At 45.8% G+C, this 20036-nt stretch overlaps 2 protein-coding genes, 1 long non-coding RNA gene and 1 pseudogene across 4 annotated transcripts; 2 read left to right on the forward strand and 2 right to left on the reverse strand.

Moving 5' to 3' along the window:
• Positions 1–939: 939 nt before the first annotated feature.
• LOC141822020 (uncharacterized) lies at positions 940–4997 on the reverse strand. The gene is made up of 6 exons (XM_074709429.1): positions 4626–4997; positions 3330–3415; positions 3118–3237; positions 2227–3042; positions 1948–2155; positions 940–1855 (listed from the first exon to the last, which is right to left on the reverse strand). The coding sequence occupies exons 1-6, from the start codon at positions 4933–4935 to the stop codon at positions 1326–1328; spliced, it is 2070 nt and encodes a 689-aa protein (XP_074565530.1). The 5' UTR covers positions 4936–4997; the 3' UTR covers positions 940–1325.
• Positions 4998–8006: 3009 nt separating this feature from the next.
• LOC141820924 (abscisic acid receptor PYL10-like) lies at positions 8007–8780 on the forward strand (annotated as a pseudogene).
• A 226-nt stretch (positions 8781–9006) lies between these two features.
• LOC141820945 (uncharacterized) lies at positions 9007–18165 on the reverse strand. 2 transcript variants are annotated; one of them, XR_012601181.1, is made up of 3 exons: positions 17949–18165; positions 9469–9527; positions 9007–9229 (listed from the first exon to the last, which is right to left on the reverse strand). It is a non-coding gene; the product is annotated as an uncharacterized LOC141820945 (long non-coding RNA). The 2 variants fall into 2 exon arrangements; XR_012601180.1 differs by having other exon boundaries at positions 9469–9548.
• Positions 18166–18422: 257 nt separating this feature from the next.
• On the forward strand, positions 18423–19760 carry LOC141821878 (HMG-Y-related protein A-like). The gene is made up of 2 exons (XM_074709253.1): positions 18423–18604; positions 18690–19760. Exons 1-2 carry the CDS (start codon positions 18563–18565, stop codon positions 19161–19163), a joined length of 516 nt encoding a protein of 171 aa, XP_074565354.1. The 5' UTR covers positions 18423–18562; the 3' UTR covers positions 19164–19760.
• Positions 19761–20036: the final 276 nt, after the last annotated feature.

A 20036-nucleotide genomic window follows, 5' to 3' on the forward strand; every position in this document is an offset into this window, starting at 1 on the left:
GCATGGTTGAAATTAATGTATGGTTAACAATTAGTGATTGTGGTCAATTGCAGCTTTTTGATTTGCCTTTTTATAAATGATCGTAAAATCAATCGTGTGAGGCCGTTGGGATGATAGATTCCACTTTTGTTGAAATGAAATTAAAATTATTATAACTAGGGTAGTAGTTTTGAAATTCTAGTTATAATGAAGATTTGTCATGTTCATATGGATCTGATTCAGAATTTAATGAATGGGATAAGAGATAATAATATCAAATAATATATTTGAGGATAATTATATCATTTGCCTCCAAGCATAACTGAGTTGGTTACGATGAAACAGAGTTGTAGAAATAGACAAGGATTTGAATTTGGACGAAGTCGAGATAATGTCCTTTTTCGTTGTGGTCAATTGTAACTTTTCGATTTATTTTCTCACCAATGGTCGTAGGACCGATTGTGTAAAGCCGCTGGAGTGTCGGATTCTACTTTAAAAGAGATTACGAGGTTAGTGAAGAAAATAAGATATTATAGTTCCTCTTCTTTCTCTCCTTCCCTTTGGACTAACCAAATCACGTTAAGTCCAAGACGCAAACTTCACCAAATCATTACTCATTCGAAAAAGAATCACAATTGACTTTTTGATCCCAAGGTGTTCTTGGCCAATAACGTCAACGTTCCAAAACAAGCACTACAAAAAAAAAAAAAAAAAAAAAAGGTGGACTGGTCAACCACTAAGGGGAAAAAACCAACAACTAGGAGACGTTTCAGAGTATACAACCATCATCTTTATCGTTCAGCTCACCAAATACGACCAAGTAAACATCTCGCATCACAAATAAATAAATACAAAGAAGAAAAAAATTGAAAAAGCATAATTTAAAATTCACAACTCTTTAATGAATTTCCCAAAGATTAACTGACTGCTCATTGATTTATCAACTGCTTGAACAAGGGGTTAGTTTAATAAAAGCTTGGGATAAGTACGTTTATCCAAAACAATCAATCGGTCAGGAAAGCAAAATTTGGGGTTACAACACATTTTAAACTGTCATGGCTTTCAGTTCTCTTCAGATCCTCATCCCCATTACTGTCCCCTAAATAACCATAAATACAAAGCAGCAAAGCAGCAGAAGCAGCAGCAGCAGAGTGCCATGGGAGCTCTCAGAGTGCCATGGGGGCTCTCCTTCGAACCCCTTGCGTCTCAGAAGCGCGACTGCAAAAGCACGGCGATGCGTGAAAACTGCATTCGCCTTGCCACCTCCCACCCGAGGAGGCTCAGGCTCCTCGAATTAGGTCTTCGCTTATCCCTCCAGATTCGAGAGGCTGTACAATCATGGAACTTCACTGGGACATGACCAGGCTGGAGAGTGGCGGTTTGAACATATGGTCACTTCCGATCTTGCAGTTGTCATGATCGGCAGCCATCGACTTCGGCAGCACGAAGCTGCTGCCACCACCTCCGCAGCCATCTTGCACCTCTGAATCCTCACTGCCGCTGCTACTAGTCTGGCAGTGTTGCTGCGTCGCCTCCCTCCGACGTTTCCTCTTCCTTGAAGTACTCCATTTCAGTTTGAACTGAAAGCTGCTTGTTAGGTCTGAGCAGTCCGCCTCTTTATCACTGGATGAATCCCTGCTCGACGTGTTCTCGTATTTGATGGTGTTAGCGGGTGAATCGTCGACTACTTCTCTGCTGAGATGATCTCCGGCGGGTGCTTTAGAATGTGTCAGTTCGGCACCAGTCGGATCCTTGATGTGAGACGATAAAGAAATTGCAATATCCACTCTGTCCGGTATGGCATTCCATTTGTTGCTGATCCAATCCTGTGACTGCCTCAGCTCCCTTTCACTGAAGACAGAGGAACAGTTTTCTCCTGCATTGTCCGAATACATTACACTCGATGATCAGCGACATAGAGAAATTCAACGGATATGCTCGTCTTCGTCTTAGCGTCACGAATTTTACCTGGAAAATACAAGTGCAGTCGCCCACCAGATTCTTTGTGTATCACAATGCCTTCCCACCAGCCATCATGCCACCATGCATCAACAATAGCCCCAATCTCAAAACTGGGGACGGTGTCGCACTGCGAGGGATTCGGACGGACGATGGGCCTTTCACAGCGAACACGGAGCTTATCAGGCGCTGCGACTCTGGACAGCGAAACCCATTCCTGAAAGAGGAAAAACAGAGTTGGCAACAGTGGGAATTATAATAAAGGGTTTCAGGGTAACACATCCCTACCTCTAAATTTCCCTTTTCATCAGGATCTTGAATGTCCAGATAACAGACCTTCGCCTTATCCTGATGCCTCTTCAGGATCACACACCGAAACCAGCAACCCCTCATTCCGCTGTCCTGAGAAAGAACTTCGACGTGGTATCCAGGACAAAATTGTTGCTGAAGTTTCTGTTTGAACAATTCTTTTCTTATCAAAGCAGAACCTGAAAGGGTGTTGGTGGCACACTTTCTGAATTTGCTGCTGACACTAAGACTTGTAGTTCTCATCTTATCTCTCACAGATGTTTCTGCAGAATGCCAATCCTCAGGATGCATAAGCGGCATCCTCTTTGAACCACCTAGAGGAACATTGTCACTTTTTCCGATGGCAGATAAACTCGAATTGCCGCACTTTATCTTCAATCTCAACTTAAAGGGAGAGGTAAAGATGGGCATAGACCGCACTAGTTCCTGGCTCCAGTAGCCTTGGAGCTGCATTATGTCAAAAGGTTTGAGGCCATCACTATCGATTTGCCTACGGCACATGTATGGTCTCCAACTGCTGTGTCGTGCCGCGTTCTGAAACTGCTCGAAGTGCTGAGCACTGAGAACTGCGGCCAATCCGTCAATGCATTCAACACTGAAATCTTGAAGACAAAGAGAAAAGAAAATCTCTCTGTCATTAGTGTCGGGAGGCAAAACAATACCAACTTCATCAACTTTGTGAAACCATCGTACCACAACCATATTGTCACCCTGCAACAAGTCTTCGTATAAATCATCCACATATGCAACGAGCCTATTGTTCTCTTCCACCATAACAAAGACAAAGTCATGAACCTATGCGACAATCGACAAAATTAGGGCATGCGGGTGACAACAATATAGCGAAGAAAATAATGCAACTATACTTACTGAAATCGTAACCCCATTCTTCGAGAAGGAACGATAATGTCTTTTCCTTTTTTTGCATTGCCATGGAACACCTAACCATCGAAATTCACTTGAAGAATTTCTTGATTTCTTCGAAGGAAACTGCACGCACAGCAGCAGCATAGACGATGAGCAAACAAAAATTATCAACCTTGATACAGAAATGAATAATCGATACGTAATACTTTTAGTACCTTGAAATCAGGCATATCTCCAGGTTCATAAATATCAGCATCTCCACACCTATCGCCGGAAATAGAAGAAGCAGTAGCAAGGGGATCTGGAAATATGAATGACAATGATAAGGAACAAATTGCAAAATCAGTACAAGAAAAAGATAGGAACTCATTAACTAAACCAACTATATCAAAGACCAAAATTTGAATCGAGTTAGCAACAAACAATCAAACATGTAAGGAATGATATTCACAAAAAATAAGCAAAAGGTTATCATCATTATGCTTATCTTTGGGACTGTAGAACATTACACAGTCTGTGTATTATCATTATCAGGACTAGGAAAAAATGTTATAATAGGGAAGCAACACAGAAAATAAAGGAAAAACTCGTCGTAATATGAAGAATAATATATATAGAAGCTAAAAACCTTGAAAGGTATTCTAGATCTAAAGAAAATAACACAACAGATAACAAAAATATCGAATCAAGGAAAATTTAGCCTGTTTCTTTAATTCTAGTTTCAGGTAAAACCCATAAAAAACAAACAGTAGACAAAGAAAAAAGGTGAAATCTTCGAGTGAGATAATGAAATATAAAAGAGAATCAAAGACAGATCGTAATCGGAAAATAAAAAGACATCGAAAACCCAGGCGGTTTATGATGTCTATACTTTGAACTTATGGCAAAAAAGCGAAGAAATATCTCCAAACGCTCATAAGAAGCGAGTACAAAAGATAGCAAGTAGGATAATTGGAGAAAGAGAACAAAGAACAAGAACAAGGATTTTATAAGAAAGAACAACAGAAGGGATGATATGGCCATACACGCACGGCAAAATAAAACGGCAAAATCTTTTCATAAATAGCTCCTGGCAATAATAATTCGTGCCTTTCAGCCTTCAAATTGAAGATGATATGGCCATACGACGTGAGAGGATATGAACTTATCTTTCAAGGGAAGATCAGGAAACAAGAAGAAAAAAAACTAACCCGATAAATCGAATACGAGAAAAACTCATCGTGAGTGAAAAAAAGGGTCTCCTTTTTCTTCATTATGCTGTTTATCGTGCATAGGATTTAGATTCATCCACAAAAATAGTACTTTTGGTTACAAGATGTAGACAAAGCCAAACTTTGGGAAAAAAAAACCGAAAGAACCAGTCGAATAGCGAAGCCGGTCATCGATAAGACAAAACAAACAATCGCAAAACCGAATTTCTTCCAAAGGGGTCTTCTTTATATGTTTCTCGAGAACACCCTAGGTTATTCGTACCAAATCACACCTCAAAGTTAAATTTTTGGACCGCATACCTGACACAAGGGAAGACAACCAGTCGATCACCTCCCTCCTGGAGCGCCACTTGAACGAGAGTCCCGGCGGCTGCGGCGGCGACGACGACGAGGGCAAAGAGTTCATGAGATGCGGCCTGGACATGAGAGATCTAGCGAACTGGTTGGGAACAGTGTAGGACATGTGCCGCACACTCTTCTCCCTGCCCACCACCGCCAGATCCGCCCCGCCGCCGGCGCCTTTGAGGTAGTAGTGCACGACCCGCCGCCCCTTGTCGTTGGACACCACCACCTCCTGCCACACGACGTACGCGCCCCTCGCCGCCTCCATCTACCGCAGGAGACGAAGCCTTCGCCCTAACCCTAGAAATCGCCTCTCCTTCCTTATCTCTCTCTTCCGCGCACGACGAATGCAAGATCAAAGATGACATTTTTATACTTCCATCGGTTTTATAATTACAAAATAATAAATCAATAAAGACATCGACGGCGGAGATCTAAAGCACCAAGAAGGCGAGATAAACTCCCGAAGACACCCCCATCTCTTTAATAAAATTACGAAACTGCCACCATCATCAGATCCGGTGTGCCACAAACCCGTTGATTACGCCATCAAGCACAACTCCTTGGGAAAGGACAGTAGGTTCGGTACACGTGGGCCGTTTCTTGTAGTTAGAATTCCTGATGCGTGGTCGCGACGGTGTTCGGAGATGAGCTGCTTCTTGTATCTGTTTATTGCTTTCTTTCCACGGATCTTCCGGATCGGTTTGGTTCGACCGGATGGTGGGGGTGGACCGGGTTCGACCAACATTAATACAAGATCATTATTTACTTTATTTGGGCTGTGCAATTAGGAAATATTGATGTGTTAACATATTTAGAATTTTAGTCCTAATCCGTTGGCATTTATTGCTTGAATTATATCTACTTTTTTCTTTTTATATATTGATTATATATATTTTAATACTAAAGGAAACTATTTAGTAAATAAATATTAAACAACACTTTAAATTCATTAAAAAAAAATCGATAAAATTTTATCTTAAATAACGGCTCACTAAAACATATTAGAAGTCAATAATAGAAATAATCATGAACATCTTTTGGATAACGTTTGTCTCTTTTGCTTATTAATTTAAAAAACAAAAAAACAAAATAGTGTTTCAAATTATTGTCCTCTTAACTCCTAATTATTAGCAATGTTAATTTAGTATGTGAAAAAAAAATGATAAAGCACACATGACGTATATTTATTGCGTCATTATTATAAATAATGTTACGTATATTAATAATAATGGCAATTAATAGACAAAAATGAGAGAGGAAAAGAGGACAACTATAGGAAGTTTATTATGGTTAATAATATTGATTTTATGTATTAAGTAAGATGTTTAAAAGTCTTCTAATTTATAATCTACTATGATGTTTTTATATTTAAATAAATTAAACCTCCACTAAAGTTAAATTATGATATATTTGTTAGATTTAATAACTTTTAAAAGTTGTAATAGATATAAGACTCTTACAATATAAATTTCGATATCAACATTAAAATTAAAAATTAGACAAGAGACAATGAGATAGGTTGTGATTTAAATATACATATTATTAGGTTTTATATTAACCAAGGAATATTTAGGCCAAGAGGAACCCAAATAGAGAAATTTTGTAATAAAAAGGTCCGAATTGCAAATTGTTCAATCCGGACATTTACTTATAAAAATAAATAAATTCAACTAAATTAATAATGCAATTATTCAACACTGTCTAAAGCGACGGCCACAATGCAGACAACAACTGGAGACAGCTGTCGTGGGTCCCACTGGTTTGGACCATTCCCCAGCCAATCGTCGTCCACCAATTTTTTTTTTCTAATAAATTCTCAATAAATAAATAAAAGAAATAATATCGCGATTAAAATTCTCCCACGAATCTCAAAAATATCAAATTTGAGACTCAACTAAGAGTAATTTTCCTCCAGTGTGAGTAACAAATTAGAGATAATATACTATTTGAATGAATCATCGTAAATATTTTTCAATTTATTTTGATATCGATGAAATTTTTTTATAAAATCAAATAAATCCCTTTAAAATTAATCGGGTGATGTCAACTTAAAAAAGAGAGAATGGGACCCAATTGGAATCTAGAAGATGCGAGTTTTGATGCTGTTAGATGGAAACTCGGCCGGCCGTGGATTCGTGAGAATACAACAAAACGATCTCGTCCAGTGTGAGGACCACCAATAATTAGCCGGGCGATCGACCATAGAAACTTTGCGAGGGATGACGTGGACGCCAAGTCATCATCCACGTGAGGCCCACATCTGTATCAATTCGATCAGTCAGGCACCACCTTACGGCTCTTGCTATCGAGCTTTAAGAGTTAGATAAATCGTAACCAAATTCTTCTACAAATAAAGGTGAAATCCGCTATCCCAACAATTTCCCATGATCAATTTCAGGATCATCTATAAGAAACTAAATCGAAAAACTACAATTAATCACGATAAAATTCTTCTACAAATCTGTTCCATTATAATCAACACAGTTATGTCCCGAAGACAATCGTAACTAAATTCACTTTATGAATAACAAGGTTGCTTGGATCTCATTAACTAGTTGATCTAAAATTTTATTGATCTTCTACATTGAAAGAGAAAGGGAAAGAGGGAGCTAAGATAATAATGGAGCTAATCTTGACTATCACAATGTTAGGTTTGTTTTTAGTTATTTGTTATGTGAGACTTCTTTTTTTCAACCAACCTCTGCCCAACTCCACACCTTCTCACCAAGGACTTTCCAATGGAACCATAGTTCTCATGTTTTGCTATCAAGGTCACATTTCCTTATCGTCGACCACTTTGAACTCTTCTTCTTTTGTTTGGTTTGTTCCTTTATAAGTTCCTTTTGTAAACTTTATCTTGAATTATTTGATGGAATGTTAGAATTGGAAATATAATTCTCGAAGATCTTAATTCTACGAGGTGAAATCTACTACTAAACTACTAATCCATTAAATAAAAGTTATAGTATTACTTATATTTGTTATGTAATATAAAATATAATAGTTAGGACATATATTCTTATATTTTGATTTTTCATTTTTTTAAATGTAAATTAAAACCATACGTCTTAAAATAAAATAATGCAATTATTTGCCTTAAAGGAATGGCATCATGTGATTGGTGGGCCATCTAATTGAGCTGTCCGAAAGGCAATAATTACACGCACTCTGTTGGGCCCCACCACTTTGGACAAATACAATTCAATCATCTCGCTTTTTTTCTATTTTTTTTAAAGTATTTTTTTTTTGCATTTTGATGGTTGAGAATGTGCCACTTATCTTTATTATTCTATTTTTTTTAATAAATAAATATATTCTATTTCTATCTTGCCAAATAAGGAGTGGTAAATTGACTAGAGAGTACCTTCCCCGCGAAACTCCACCACCATGGAAGGCGGCGAGAACGCCCCGAGAAGATCCACGCCGGCGGAGGAGGAGCCTCCTGCGGGACTGACGGTGCAGGAATACGCATCCCTAAGACCGGTGATCGACGCCCACCACCGCTACGAGGTTGGCCCCGGCCAGTGCTCCTCGATCCTCGCCCAGCGGATCTGCGCCCCGGCCGCCACCGTCTGGTCCTTCGTCCGCCGCTTCGACCGCCCCCAGGTCTACAAGCACTTCATCCGGAGCTGCTCCCTCAAGGACGACGACGGCGGCGGAGACCTCCGCCCAGGCTGCCTCCGCGAGCTCAGCGTCATCACGGGCCTCCCGGCGAGCACCAGCACGGAGCGGCTCGACCTCCTCGACGACACCCGGCGCGCGATCGGATTCACCATCATCGGCGGCGAGCACCGGCTCCGGAACTACCGATCGGTGACCACGGTGGACGAGATCGGGGAGGCGACGGGGAGGAGGCGCGGAAGACGGTGGTGCTGGAGTCGTACGTGGTAGACGTGCCCGAGGGGAACACGGTGGAGGACACCACGCTCTTCGCCGACACCGTCGTGCGGCTCAACCTGCAGAATCTCGCCTCAGTGGCGGAGGCAGCGCGGCCGCCGGCGATGAACTAGAGAAAGGGCACAATAAGTTTAGGGAAAGCATCCTACTGCCAGACTTTTTACCAAAAACCCCTCCAATTTGTCCTTTATTAGTTCATAGAATGCTCTGGTATATCTGCTTTTTACAAATATTAGTTAACGAAACTACAATAATGGCAAAATATACCTATTAATGGCAAATAACTTGTTTGGGCAAAGAAACGAATTAATATGAATTTTATTTTCAATAATTCAAATTTTAATAAACAACAAATCTATTTACTTATTTATTTTAAAGATGAAGCAACGGCGTGATAGGAAAGGATTCAAAGCATTCGTTAATGAGACAATGTTAGGCCAACTTGCTTTGCATAATTCTGAGCACAAAAGACATGCTTACTCCAGCAAACAAGTGAAGTCGAGTTTGGGCAAGCAAGGTCTAGTATCGGTGAAGTCAAGTGCCGGCGAGGCTTCCTTCGACAATTTACGATCGAGAGCCGACAACGAGGGGTAAGCACGAGCAAGAGCAAGGCGCGAACAATGAGATCGAAGAGAAGATGAGGTAGTACTCCATCTTAGGACCTTACAAAGAAAATAAGGGTCTTAAGATTCTAAGCTTATTTCACAGTGGTGTTAATAGGAAAAAAGCTTTATGAGGTTCATAGACAATCAAATATTGTAATACGTCAAAAGAAACGAAGTATTTGATGTTGTAGATTCGATGAACCGTGAAATATGATCAAGAGAACCCAACAGTTTGTTCTTAAGCTAAAAGAAGAATTTCAGAGATAATATTTGGTAGTAGAAAGAAGAATGAGTACCTTCCGATATCGCAGATGGAGTAAAGCTCTATGAGTTCCATCTCGCTAATTTGTGCTACCTTCTCGAACAATTTGTAGAACTTCCATATATCAATGAAAGATAATAGTAGTAAACTTTATACATGCTTCTCATGAGAAAAAAATGGAAAATATATATAATAATAGTCACTGTAAAAGCTACCAATTTCATCTTGGAAAGAATGTTAAGACATGAAGGACTACTAGCGAAAACATTATAGATGGTCTTAAGCCAAACACAATAATGATGGTTAGTTTTTCATTGTTCAACAATCTTAAACTGATGAAAATCCAAATACTTAAAACATGTCGATAAAGATCAGTTGTTATTGCATTTTCTCTGACGGATTCATCCTACCATTCCTGAGGGCGAGTGCACTCCAGCAGATGGAAACCCATTCCGCAAGGAGGTATTGATTTTGAGGCATACGGTTGATTCCATATGTTGTTTGTTTCAAACAAGATATGAACGAAATGTGGAATAAGGTCTTTCCATGGAGCCATTTTCGAGAGCTTCTTGGTTCCACCAAAAATTCGGCAGAAATGGGTAATCACAGCCACAGTTATAGAACCTATTTTGTGCTTGTCTGTGTCATTAAAACTTGTTGTTTTATAGACAGAGCGACACACGAAGCAAGTTTGAGACCCTCAATATGATGCCTTTCCACTCCTCAGCTTCCAACACTGCTTATAAGCACACCAAGTACGATACCTGCACCATATCCCTATGGCTAAAAGCCAGTACCTTCTTAGTTCAGAATGGCATCAAACCTTGATCACAGTTTAAGAAACAACAAGATGTGTGTTAAGGGGATAATATACGGCAGCCCAGTTCGGCTCGGCAGTCTAGTTCGGCTTGGCAGCTCAGTTCGGCTTGGCAGCCTAGTTCGGCTCGGCAGCTCACTTCAGCCAAGTTCGGCTCGGCAGCCCAGTTCGGCTCGGCAGCTCAGTTCGGCTCGGCAGTCCAGTTCAGCCCATTTCGGCTTGGCAGCCCAGTTCGGCTCGGCAGCTCACTTCAGCGGAGTTCGGCTCGGCAGCTCAGTTCGGCTCGGCAGCCCAGTTCGGCTCGGCAGCTCAGTTCGGCTCGGCAGCCCAACTCGACTCGGCAGCTCACTTCAGCCCATTTCGGCTCGGCAGCCCAGTTCAGCTCGGCAGCTCACTTCAGCCCAGTTCGGCTTGGCAGCTCACTTCAGCCCCAGTTCGGCTCGACAGCTCACTTCAGCCCAGTTCGGCTCGGCAGCTCACTTCAGCCCAGTTCGGCTCGGCAGCTCACTGCAGCTCAGTTCGGCTCGGCAGCCCACTTCAGCCCAGTTCGGCTCGGCAGCTCACTTCAGCTCAGTTCGGCTCGACAACTCAGTTCAGCCCATTCGGCCACAGCATCCCAGTTCAGCCCATTCGGGCATAACAGTTCAGTTCTGCCCATTCGGATTCGGCCATATACTTCATTCGGATTTGGCCATACATCTCCATTCGGATTCGGCCTACAGTGCCCTGACACATCCCATCATGCCTTCTGACAAGCTCATGCCCTTCATTTATTATCATCACTTCTCTGACACCCACATGGGTAATGACAAGATAACTATCTACCAGTGATGGAACTCATGACTATTGTGCTTGATTGTTCCTGACATATTATTAATCATGATGAGACATCTTTTAATGATGGCGCGACGGGCGCACCCGCCCATCTCCTTAAAACGACCACTCCTCTCTCACACAAGTAAGTTCTTCTCCTCCTTGAACGCTCAAGCTCTCCTTACTGTTCCTCTTTTTCCGTCCATGACTTGACCGTCGGAGTGGTCGCGCCGGGGCACCCCCCTGGCCTTCCCTCTCACGTTCTCTGTGGTTTTCAGGTCTAGGAGCCAGCAACTTGCCAGACCCTTCTCTTCCTGCTTCCGCGCCAGCTCTAGCGAAGGTCCGAGGAATTCGTCCAGGAGCCAATCTCAATTGGAATATAATTTGGCGCCGTCTGTGGGAACATCAACGTCCGAACTTGAGATGCCGACGGACGATTCTCGTCGACCTCACCTTCTCACCATGACGCAGGAAGACTTTAACAGGGCTGTGGCCGCCGCCGTCCTAGCGGTCTCCAGGTCGCAACCACCATCTCCGGCCGCTCCCTCACGACTTCCCTCCCATTCCGCTGAAGCTCCACCAGCACCGGTCCGCAGGCCCTTTGAACCTGCGAAGGCCCGTCAGGCCCAAACTCATCAAGTCCACTAGGCTCATCATACCCAGGGCCAAGCCCGGCCATACTTTGGCCAAGACTATTGCAGAAGGTCCGCGGAATCCGCCTTCGGATGGACTCCACCCCACCACCTAGCCCGTGGCAAAGCGCCATGTCCCGACGAGGGCAGCAGCTCCCAGTGATCTCCCTTTGCCCCCTGGATCCTAGAGGAGGAGCTTCCCCACCGCTTTCGAGCCCCGCAACTCTCTGACTACGTTGGGACAGCTGATCCGGAAGATCATCTGGGTCGATTCGAGAATGCAGCCCTGTTGCATCAGTATACTGATGTCATCAAGTGCCGGGTCTTCCTTACTACCTTGGCCGGCTCCGCGCTCCGGTGGTTCAAACGGCTCCCTCAGGAGTCCATCTGCTCCTTCAACGACTTCAAAAGCGCCTTTCTAAGGCGCTTCGCTACCAGCCGGACGCTCCAGAAGACCACCAGGGACCTCTTCTCCACCAAGCAGAAACCAAAGAATCGCTTAAGGAGTATGTGCGCCGATTCAACTGAGTGGCACAAGAGGTCCCGACTGCCATATCGGAGGTCCTCATTAGCGCCTTCTCTTAAGGACTGATTGAGGGCGACTTCTTCCGATCCCTCATCAAGAAGCCTCCGGAAAATTTCGATCTGCTGCTGACTCGCGCAGTTAAATATACACACGTGGAGGAAGCTCAATCGGTTCGGCGCATAAATTCTGACTCCCCATCTCACAAAGGCCCAAGTCGGCCACTTACTCCAGCCAGTCGAAGTGACGACCACCCTTTACTTCAACTGCTCCCGAGGCCGGAGTCGGATCGTCCGACGGTACCGAAATGCGACCCTCATGTCATACAGGCAGTGGACTCCCAACCCACTCAACCTTCACGATGGGTGCCTCGGTTCTGCACCTATCACCGGACTCGGAGTCACAACACTCGAGACTGCTATCAGTATGCCTGAGTCCTTCGAGAAGCAGAGGAACAGCGCAACAGGGAGGTTACCCCTGCCATCCAGCATCGAATAGAGACCACCAACCGGGAAGCTCCTTCATCTCCGCCGCCTTCTCCTCAATCCAACCACAAACGACATAGCTCTCCGAGGAACTAACTCCCCCCACGCGGCTGCCCCGACTGCCTTGAGACAACCGTCCAAGTCACCGCCAAATTGCTCACCGGACTGAAGTTAGATCTTGCCACCCGCCCTCTCCGCAATCAAGATGTCCTCGTTTGGACACCGACGGACCCCACGAGAATTTCTCTTGCTATTGCTGACCATACCCTTCCGGGAGCTTGCCCCATCAAGCAGCAGTGACGCACTTAACATCCCGGAGCACCAATGTCATGGTACGTCCTGTGTATTTCTTATACTTGAACGAACAATGACACTGTTGCATGGCCTCCTCCGGGTGTCAAGGCTTCTCCGCCTCCAACCTCACTCTCCCGACTCGGGATTGAGTTCGATTCAGGTCTCGGACCTGCTCCATCAGCAAATGTCCTTTTCAGGGCACAACCTCTCTTCGGCTCGGACATAACCAAGGTCGAGCTCGATTCAAGTCTCGGACCTGCTCCATCAGCAAATATCCTTTTTAGGGCTCAACCTCCCTTCGACTCGGACATAGCCAAGGTCGAGCTCAATTCAGGTCTCGGAACTGCTCCATCAGCAAATGCCCTTTTCAGGGCTTAACCTCCCTTCGGCTCGGACATAGCCAAGGTCGAGCTCGATTCAGGTCTCGGACCTGCTCCATCAGCAAATGTCCTTTTCAGGGCTCAACCTCCCTTCGGCTCGAACATAGCCAAGGTCGAGCTCAATTCAGGTCTCGGACCTGCTCCATCAGCAAATGTCCTTTTCAGGGCTCAACCTCCCTTCGGCTCGGACATAGCCAAGATCGAGCTCAATACAGGTCTCGGACCTGCTCCATCTGCAGTTACCCTTCCCAGGGTTTAACACCCTCTCCGACTCACTCAGCCTCAGTCGGCCTCAACATTACTTAGCCTCAGCATTACTCAGCCTCAGTTAGCCTCAGCCTCAGTCGGCCTCAACATTACTTAGCCTCAGCATTACTCAGCCTCAGTTAGCCTCAGCCTCAGTCGGCCTCAGCATTACTCAGCCTCAGTTAGCCTCAGCATTACTCAGCCTCAGTTAGCCTCAACATTACTCAGCCTCAGTCGACCTCAGCATTACTCAGCCTCAGTTAGCCTCAGCATTACTCAGCCATGGCCTCAGCATTCATCCGAGGCTTTTTAGCCACTCATCCAAGGATTCTCAGCCACTCATCCAAGGCTTCTCAACCACTCATCAAGGCTTCTCAACCACTCGTCCAGGCTTCTCAGCCACTCATCCAAGGCTCTCAGCCACTCATCAAGGCTTCTCAGCCACTCATCCAAGACTTCTCAGCCACTCATCAAGGCTTCTCAGCCACTCATCCAAGGCTCTCAGCCACTCATCCAAGGCTCTCAGCCACTCATCCAAGGCTTCTCAGCTACTCATACAAGGCTTCTCAAGCACTCATCCAAGGTTTCTCAACCACTCATCCATGCTTCTCAGCCACTCATCCAAAGCTCTCAGCTACTCATCAAGGCTTCTCAGCCACTCATCCAGGCTATTAGCCACTCATCCAAGGCTTCTCAACCACTCATCCAGGCTTCTCAGCCACTCATCCAAGCTCTCAGCCACTCATCCAAGGCTCTCAGCCACTCATCAAGGCTTCTCAGCCACTCATCCAAGGCTCTCAGCCACTCATCAAGGCTTCTCAAGCCACTCATCCAAGACTTCTCAACCACTCATCAAGGCTTCTCAGCCACTCATCCAAGGCTTCTCCAAGACTTCTCAACCACTCATCCAAGGCTTCTCAGCCACTCATCCAAGGCTTCTCAGGGCTACTCATATAAGGCTTCTCAAGCACTCATCCAAGGTTTCTCAGCCACTCATCCATGCTTCTCAGCCACTCATCCAAGGCTTCTCAGCCACTCATCCAAAGCTCTCAGCTACTCATCAAGGCTTCTCAGCCACTCATCCAGGCTCTTAGCCACTCATCCAAGACTTCTCAGCCACTCATCCAAGGCTTCTCAACCACTCATCAAGGCTTCTCAGCCACTCATCCAAGCTCTCAGCCACTCATCAAGGCTTCTCAGCCACTCATCCAAGGCTCTCAACCACTCATCCAAGGCTTTTCAGCCACTCATACAAGGCTTCTCAAGCACTCATCCAAGGTTTCTCAGCCACTCATCCAGGCTTCTCAGCCACTCATCTAAGGCTTCTCAGCCACTCATCCAAGGCTTCTCAGCCACTCATCCAAAGCTCTCAGCCACTCATCCAAGACTTCTCAGCCACTCATCCAAGGCTTCTCAGCCACTCATCCAGGCTCTTAGCCACTCATCCAAGGCTTCTCAGCCACTCATACAAGGCTTCTAAGCCACTCATCCAAGGCTTCTCAGCCACTCATCCAAGGCTTCACGGCCACTCATCCCGGGCTTCTCGGCCACTCATCCAAGGCTTCTCGGCCACTCATCCAAGGCTTTTCAGCCACTCATCCAGGCTCTCAGCCACTCATCCAAGGCTTCTCAGCCACTCATCCAGGCTTCTCAGCCACTCATCCAAGGCTTCTCAGCCACTCATCCAGGCTCTCAGCCACTCATCCAAGCTTCTCAACCACTCATCCAGGCTCTCAGCCACTCATCCAAGGCTCTCAGCTACTCATCCAAGGCTTCTCAGCCACTCATCAAGGCTTCTCAGCTACTCATCCAAAACTCTCAACCACTCACCAAGGCTTCTCAGCCACTCCTCGATCACCCGCAAGCTCCGCTTAACCGACTCCTCGACCGATTCCTCGCCCGCTAAGAACTTCGCCACGGTCCCAGAGCACGCAGCCCTCGATCGCAGATACCACACCCCGAACTGCCGAGTAGCCGACACCCCGCATTCAGACCCGATTCTCCCTCAAACCCTCGTCTTCGAAGGTTCGTTCGCGGCACCTTCCTCGACCGAGACCTCATGGCACCGTCCTCCCCCAAGACCCCGCTGAGATCTCGCGTCTGCGCCGTGCCCACGGCCTTCGTCGTCTTGCCTTGCTTCAAGGCCTCAATCTTCGCAGCTCAAGATTCTTTGCTGCCCTGCCTACCTTCACGGCTTCGATAGTCGCCCTGCCTTACTTCCGGAACAAAGAAAATAAGGTACGGTCTGCCACAACACTCGGTCTAGTCAGTCGACCTTCCGCTCCTTCGACTAGACTAGTGGGGAGGCTTATGTTACGGGGATAATATACGACAACCCAATTCGGCTCCACAGCCCAGTTCGGCTCCACAGCCCAGTTCGGCTCGGCAGCTCAGTTCGGCTCGGCAGCCCAGTTCGACTCGGCAGCTCACTTCAGCCCAGTTCGGCTCGGCAGCTCACTTCAGCCCATTTCGTCTCAGCAACCCAGTTCGGCTCGACAGCTCACCTCAGCCCAGTTCGGCTCGGCAGCTCACTTCAGTCAAGTTCGGCTCGACAGCTCACTTCAGCCCATTTCGGCTCGGCAGCCCAGTTCGGCTCGACAGCTCACTTCAGCCCAGTTCGGCTCGGCAGCCCAGTTCAGCTTGGTAGCTCACTTCAACCCAGTCGGCAGCCCAGTTCGGCTCGGCAGCTCGGCAGCCCAGTTCGGCTCGGTAGTCAGCCCAGTTCGGCTCGGCAGCTCACTTCAGCCCAGTTCGGCTCGGCAGCTCACTTCAGCCCAGTTTGGCTCGGTATCACTTCAGCCCAGTTCTGCTCGGCAGCTCACTTCAGCCCAGTTCGGCTCGGGCTCACTTCAACCCAGTTCGGCTCACCTCAGCCCAGTTCGGCTCGGCAACTCACTTCAGCCCAGCTTCAGCTCAGTTCAGCACATTCGGCCACAGCAGCCCAGTTCAGCCCATTCGGGCATAACAGTTCAGTTCTGCCCATTCGGATTCGACCATATACTTCATTCGGATTTGGCCATACATCTCCATTCGAATTCGGCCTACAGTGCCCTGGCGCATCCCATCATGCCTTCTGACAAAGCTCATGTCCTTCATTTATTATCATCACTCCTCTGACACTCACATGGGTAATGACAAGACAACTATCTACCAGTGATGGAACTCATGACTATTGTGCTTGATTGTTCCTGACATTTTATTAATCATGATGGGACATCTTTTAATGATGACGCGACGGGCGCACCCGCCCATCTCCTTAAAACGACCACTCCTCTCTCACACAAGTAAGTTCTTCTCCTCCTTGAACGCTCAAGCTCTCCTTACTGTTCCTCTTTTGCCATCCCTGACTTGAGCGTCGGAGTGGTCGCGCCGGGGCACCCCCTGACCTTCCCTCTCACATTCTCTGTGGTTTTCAGATCCAGGAGCCAACAGCGAGCCAGACCCTCCTCTTCCTGCTTCCGCGCCAGCTCCAGCGAAGGTCCGGTGAATTCATCCAGGAGCCAATCTCAACCGGAACAATGTGTTTACCCTCTTCCTTCTCTTATGTGAGGTTAAGAGAGTAAATACAATAACAATGTTCTACCAAAGCGATTTCAACTCTAGAATCCTTAAATGTCATTAGAATAACAAGTTATAGAGGTTGATACCCAGAGAAATCAGAAGAATAACTATTCTCTAGTACTTGAGCATAATTTATCCTCATTCAGTTTCGTGTGAAGGCAAGAACACGCATTCAATAGAATACACAGGATTCTATAACAACTTCAAGTGTATGGGAAAAAAGAACTAACATTTTCAGAAAAAATGTAAATATAACCAATGATTGAAAGATCAGTAATCAAGTAGGAACAACATAGTGTAACAGCCATTTCTATCCAACAAGAAAAAAAATGAACATAACCTCAGACTTTCTCTATAATTAACTGCCTAATTGCATAAAGACAATGAAAAGATGATGCAAGTAAAGATAAACACTAACTCAGTTAAAATTTGAACACTACATAACACAAAATATATACAAAGGATTCAACCAATGCACTGTGTATGTTCATTTCAGGAGGAAACATGAACTACAAAGGAGCACTCTTTAACCATGCATAAGTAAGCAACCGACATTAATTCAAACAAAAACCTTTTAGAGTTTGTCAATTGAGCTAATTTGGAAATTAGAGTGCATGTTCCTCAAATTTACAAAAAAGAAAATCGCTGTCACATGAAAGAACTCAGGAAGAGCTTCCTAACAAGGTGTTCTGGGAGGTAGTAGCACAAATGGTGAAGACTATTCGATATTAATATACCAAATAAAACTACAAAATTTTCATACCAAATCCTCGCTTGGAGAAGCTTTATCTGTAATCTTCCTTCTATTTCAGTCCAATTTCAGTTTTTCTTTTGTACAATCCAAAGTTTGCAACTCTCATCTTCATCCTCATATTTGATCGTCTTCCCTATGACTCGTCATCAGTAGACTCCTCCTCCACATTGCCTAGTCTGCAATTGCTCTCCGCCGCCGGAGCCAGCGAATCAAGGTCGCCCATCGACTAGGGTTGCATAAAGAGAAGAAGGGGGTGACGCCATGATAGTTCGGGGATTTAGCGGATCCGGGCAGCGTAAAAATAGACCCGTACCCGATTATGTTTCTCCGAGCCTGCCAGGTCATCGATCCGTGTGATTACTATTCCCACCGTTCATTGCGCTCGGCTCCCCTGCCGTTCCGAACATCCCTACCGTTGGTTCTCCCTCCTCGACGAACAAAACAAACACTTTGGCTTCTCTTCACTCTCTGGCTTATCGTCTTCTGTTTATGTGTTTTTTTTACAATTTCTTTCCTTTTTTTTTTAATTTATTTTGCTCTTCTTCTCTTTCCCTTTCTCGTCCATTAAAAAGCCGTCTCGATCCTCCTCCTTCCTCCACTGCCTTCGCAGATCCGCCCTCGCCATGGCCGCCAACGATGAAGATTCCGGCAAATCGTACCCTGAGGTGCGTAAAAATCCGATTTTTAGCATGTTTCGCCGGCGATTTCAGTGTAGAATCCTAAGTTGGATGCTTGTGGCTTTCTCTGCAGATGATAATGGAGGCGATCGATGCTCTGAACGAGAAGAACGGGTCGAACAAGTCGGCGATATCCAAGTACTTGGAGGCCAGGTACAGCGACCTGCCGCCGTCGCACGCGTCGCTGCTGACGGCGCACCTCGCCCGGTTGCGCGAAACCGGCGAGCTCGTCTTCTTAAAGAATAACTACTTGCGGCCGGGCCCAGACTCGCCGCCGAAGCGCGGCCGCGGGCGCCCGCCGAAGCCGAAGCCGGCGCTCCCCGTCGGTGAGGAAGCCCCCTCCCCTCGTCCCCGCGGCCGGCCGCCCAAGCCCAAGGACTCTCTCTCCGGCATCTCCCGGCCGCGCGGCCGCCCGCCGAAGTCCGCCGCCTCGCGTCCCACCGCCAGCGTTCCTGTCGCCGCCGGAGGCGTGGTCAAGCGAGGGCGGGGGCGGCCGCCAAAGGTGAAGCCCGCCGCTGAGCCTGCTCTAGTGACCGACGCCGCATGATCAGACCTGCAAAGTCAACTTCTAATGCTGATATCTCAACTGTGCTCTCCTCCTTTGTTGTGTTGTTGTCTTGAATTGTTGGTAGTAATCTAGAGATGGACCGTCGTGGTCAATGGCGCATGGAATCTGCATGTAAATTATGTGGAGATGTTTGTAGTTGACTGCTGTACGTAAAGTCACTGACCCAAACTGTTGCAGTGCTTCCTTCACTCTTCTCCTCTTCTCTCCTCTCCTCTCCTGTAACTTTGCATGCAATCAACATTACTGCAAACTACTACGTTTTAGTCTCTGCTTACTGAAGTGTGTTGTTGGTACAAAAATGTCTTCACTTCCTGTTCTGTGAATCAGGAAAGGGAAGGAGTCTCTTGATTGTTTACTTGGCTTTAACAATGAGGGAACTTCAATTCCTTCCACCCAAGTAAACAAGCAGTTATTGTTCATTGACCTTTTGGTTTTGAATTTGAATCAGTAATTTATTGCGAGTTAGTGTTGGCTGTGTGATGGTGAGCATGTGGGATGTTGATGGTTTTGGAATGTAGCAAGCAAGTAGTGTACATGAGTTGTGTTTTGTGGTCACTGTCTTTGAATCTTTTGGTGCTTTGTGTGTTATCATGACAGTGTAGGTCTCTTCGCCCTAAAAACTCTGGGGGGATTTTCCATTTTTTTCCTTAATAAAAATAAAAAATATTTGATAATTAAGGCCTATTAAGCTTAGGCTTTATTAATTTTTATATTATCGGGTTGACACGTGTCCATGGTAACTTTCGGCACTAGAAGTATTATTAATTAAGAAACCTTTTTAAATTTTATATCATCGAATTAGATTTTAGATTTGAGTAAGCACGTGGCGAAGGAGGGGGGCTTGGGGAAGTT

Source organism: Curcuma longa, chromosome 2 (assembly GCF_044706935.1).
Source record: "Curcuma longa cultivar G26 ecotype Majalengka, Jawa Barat chromosome 2, ITB_CL_G26_1.1, whole genome shotgun sequence".
In the NCBI taxonomy this organism is placed as follows: domain Eukaryota; kingdom Viridiplantae; phylum Streptophyta; class Magnoliopsida; order Zingiberales; family Zingiberaceae; genus Curcuma; species Curcuma longa.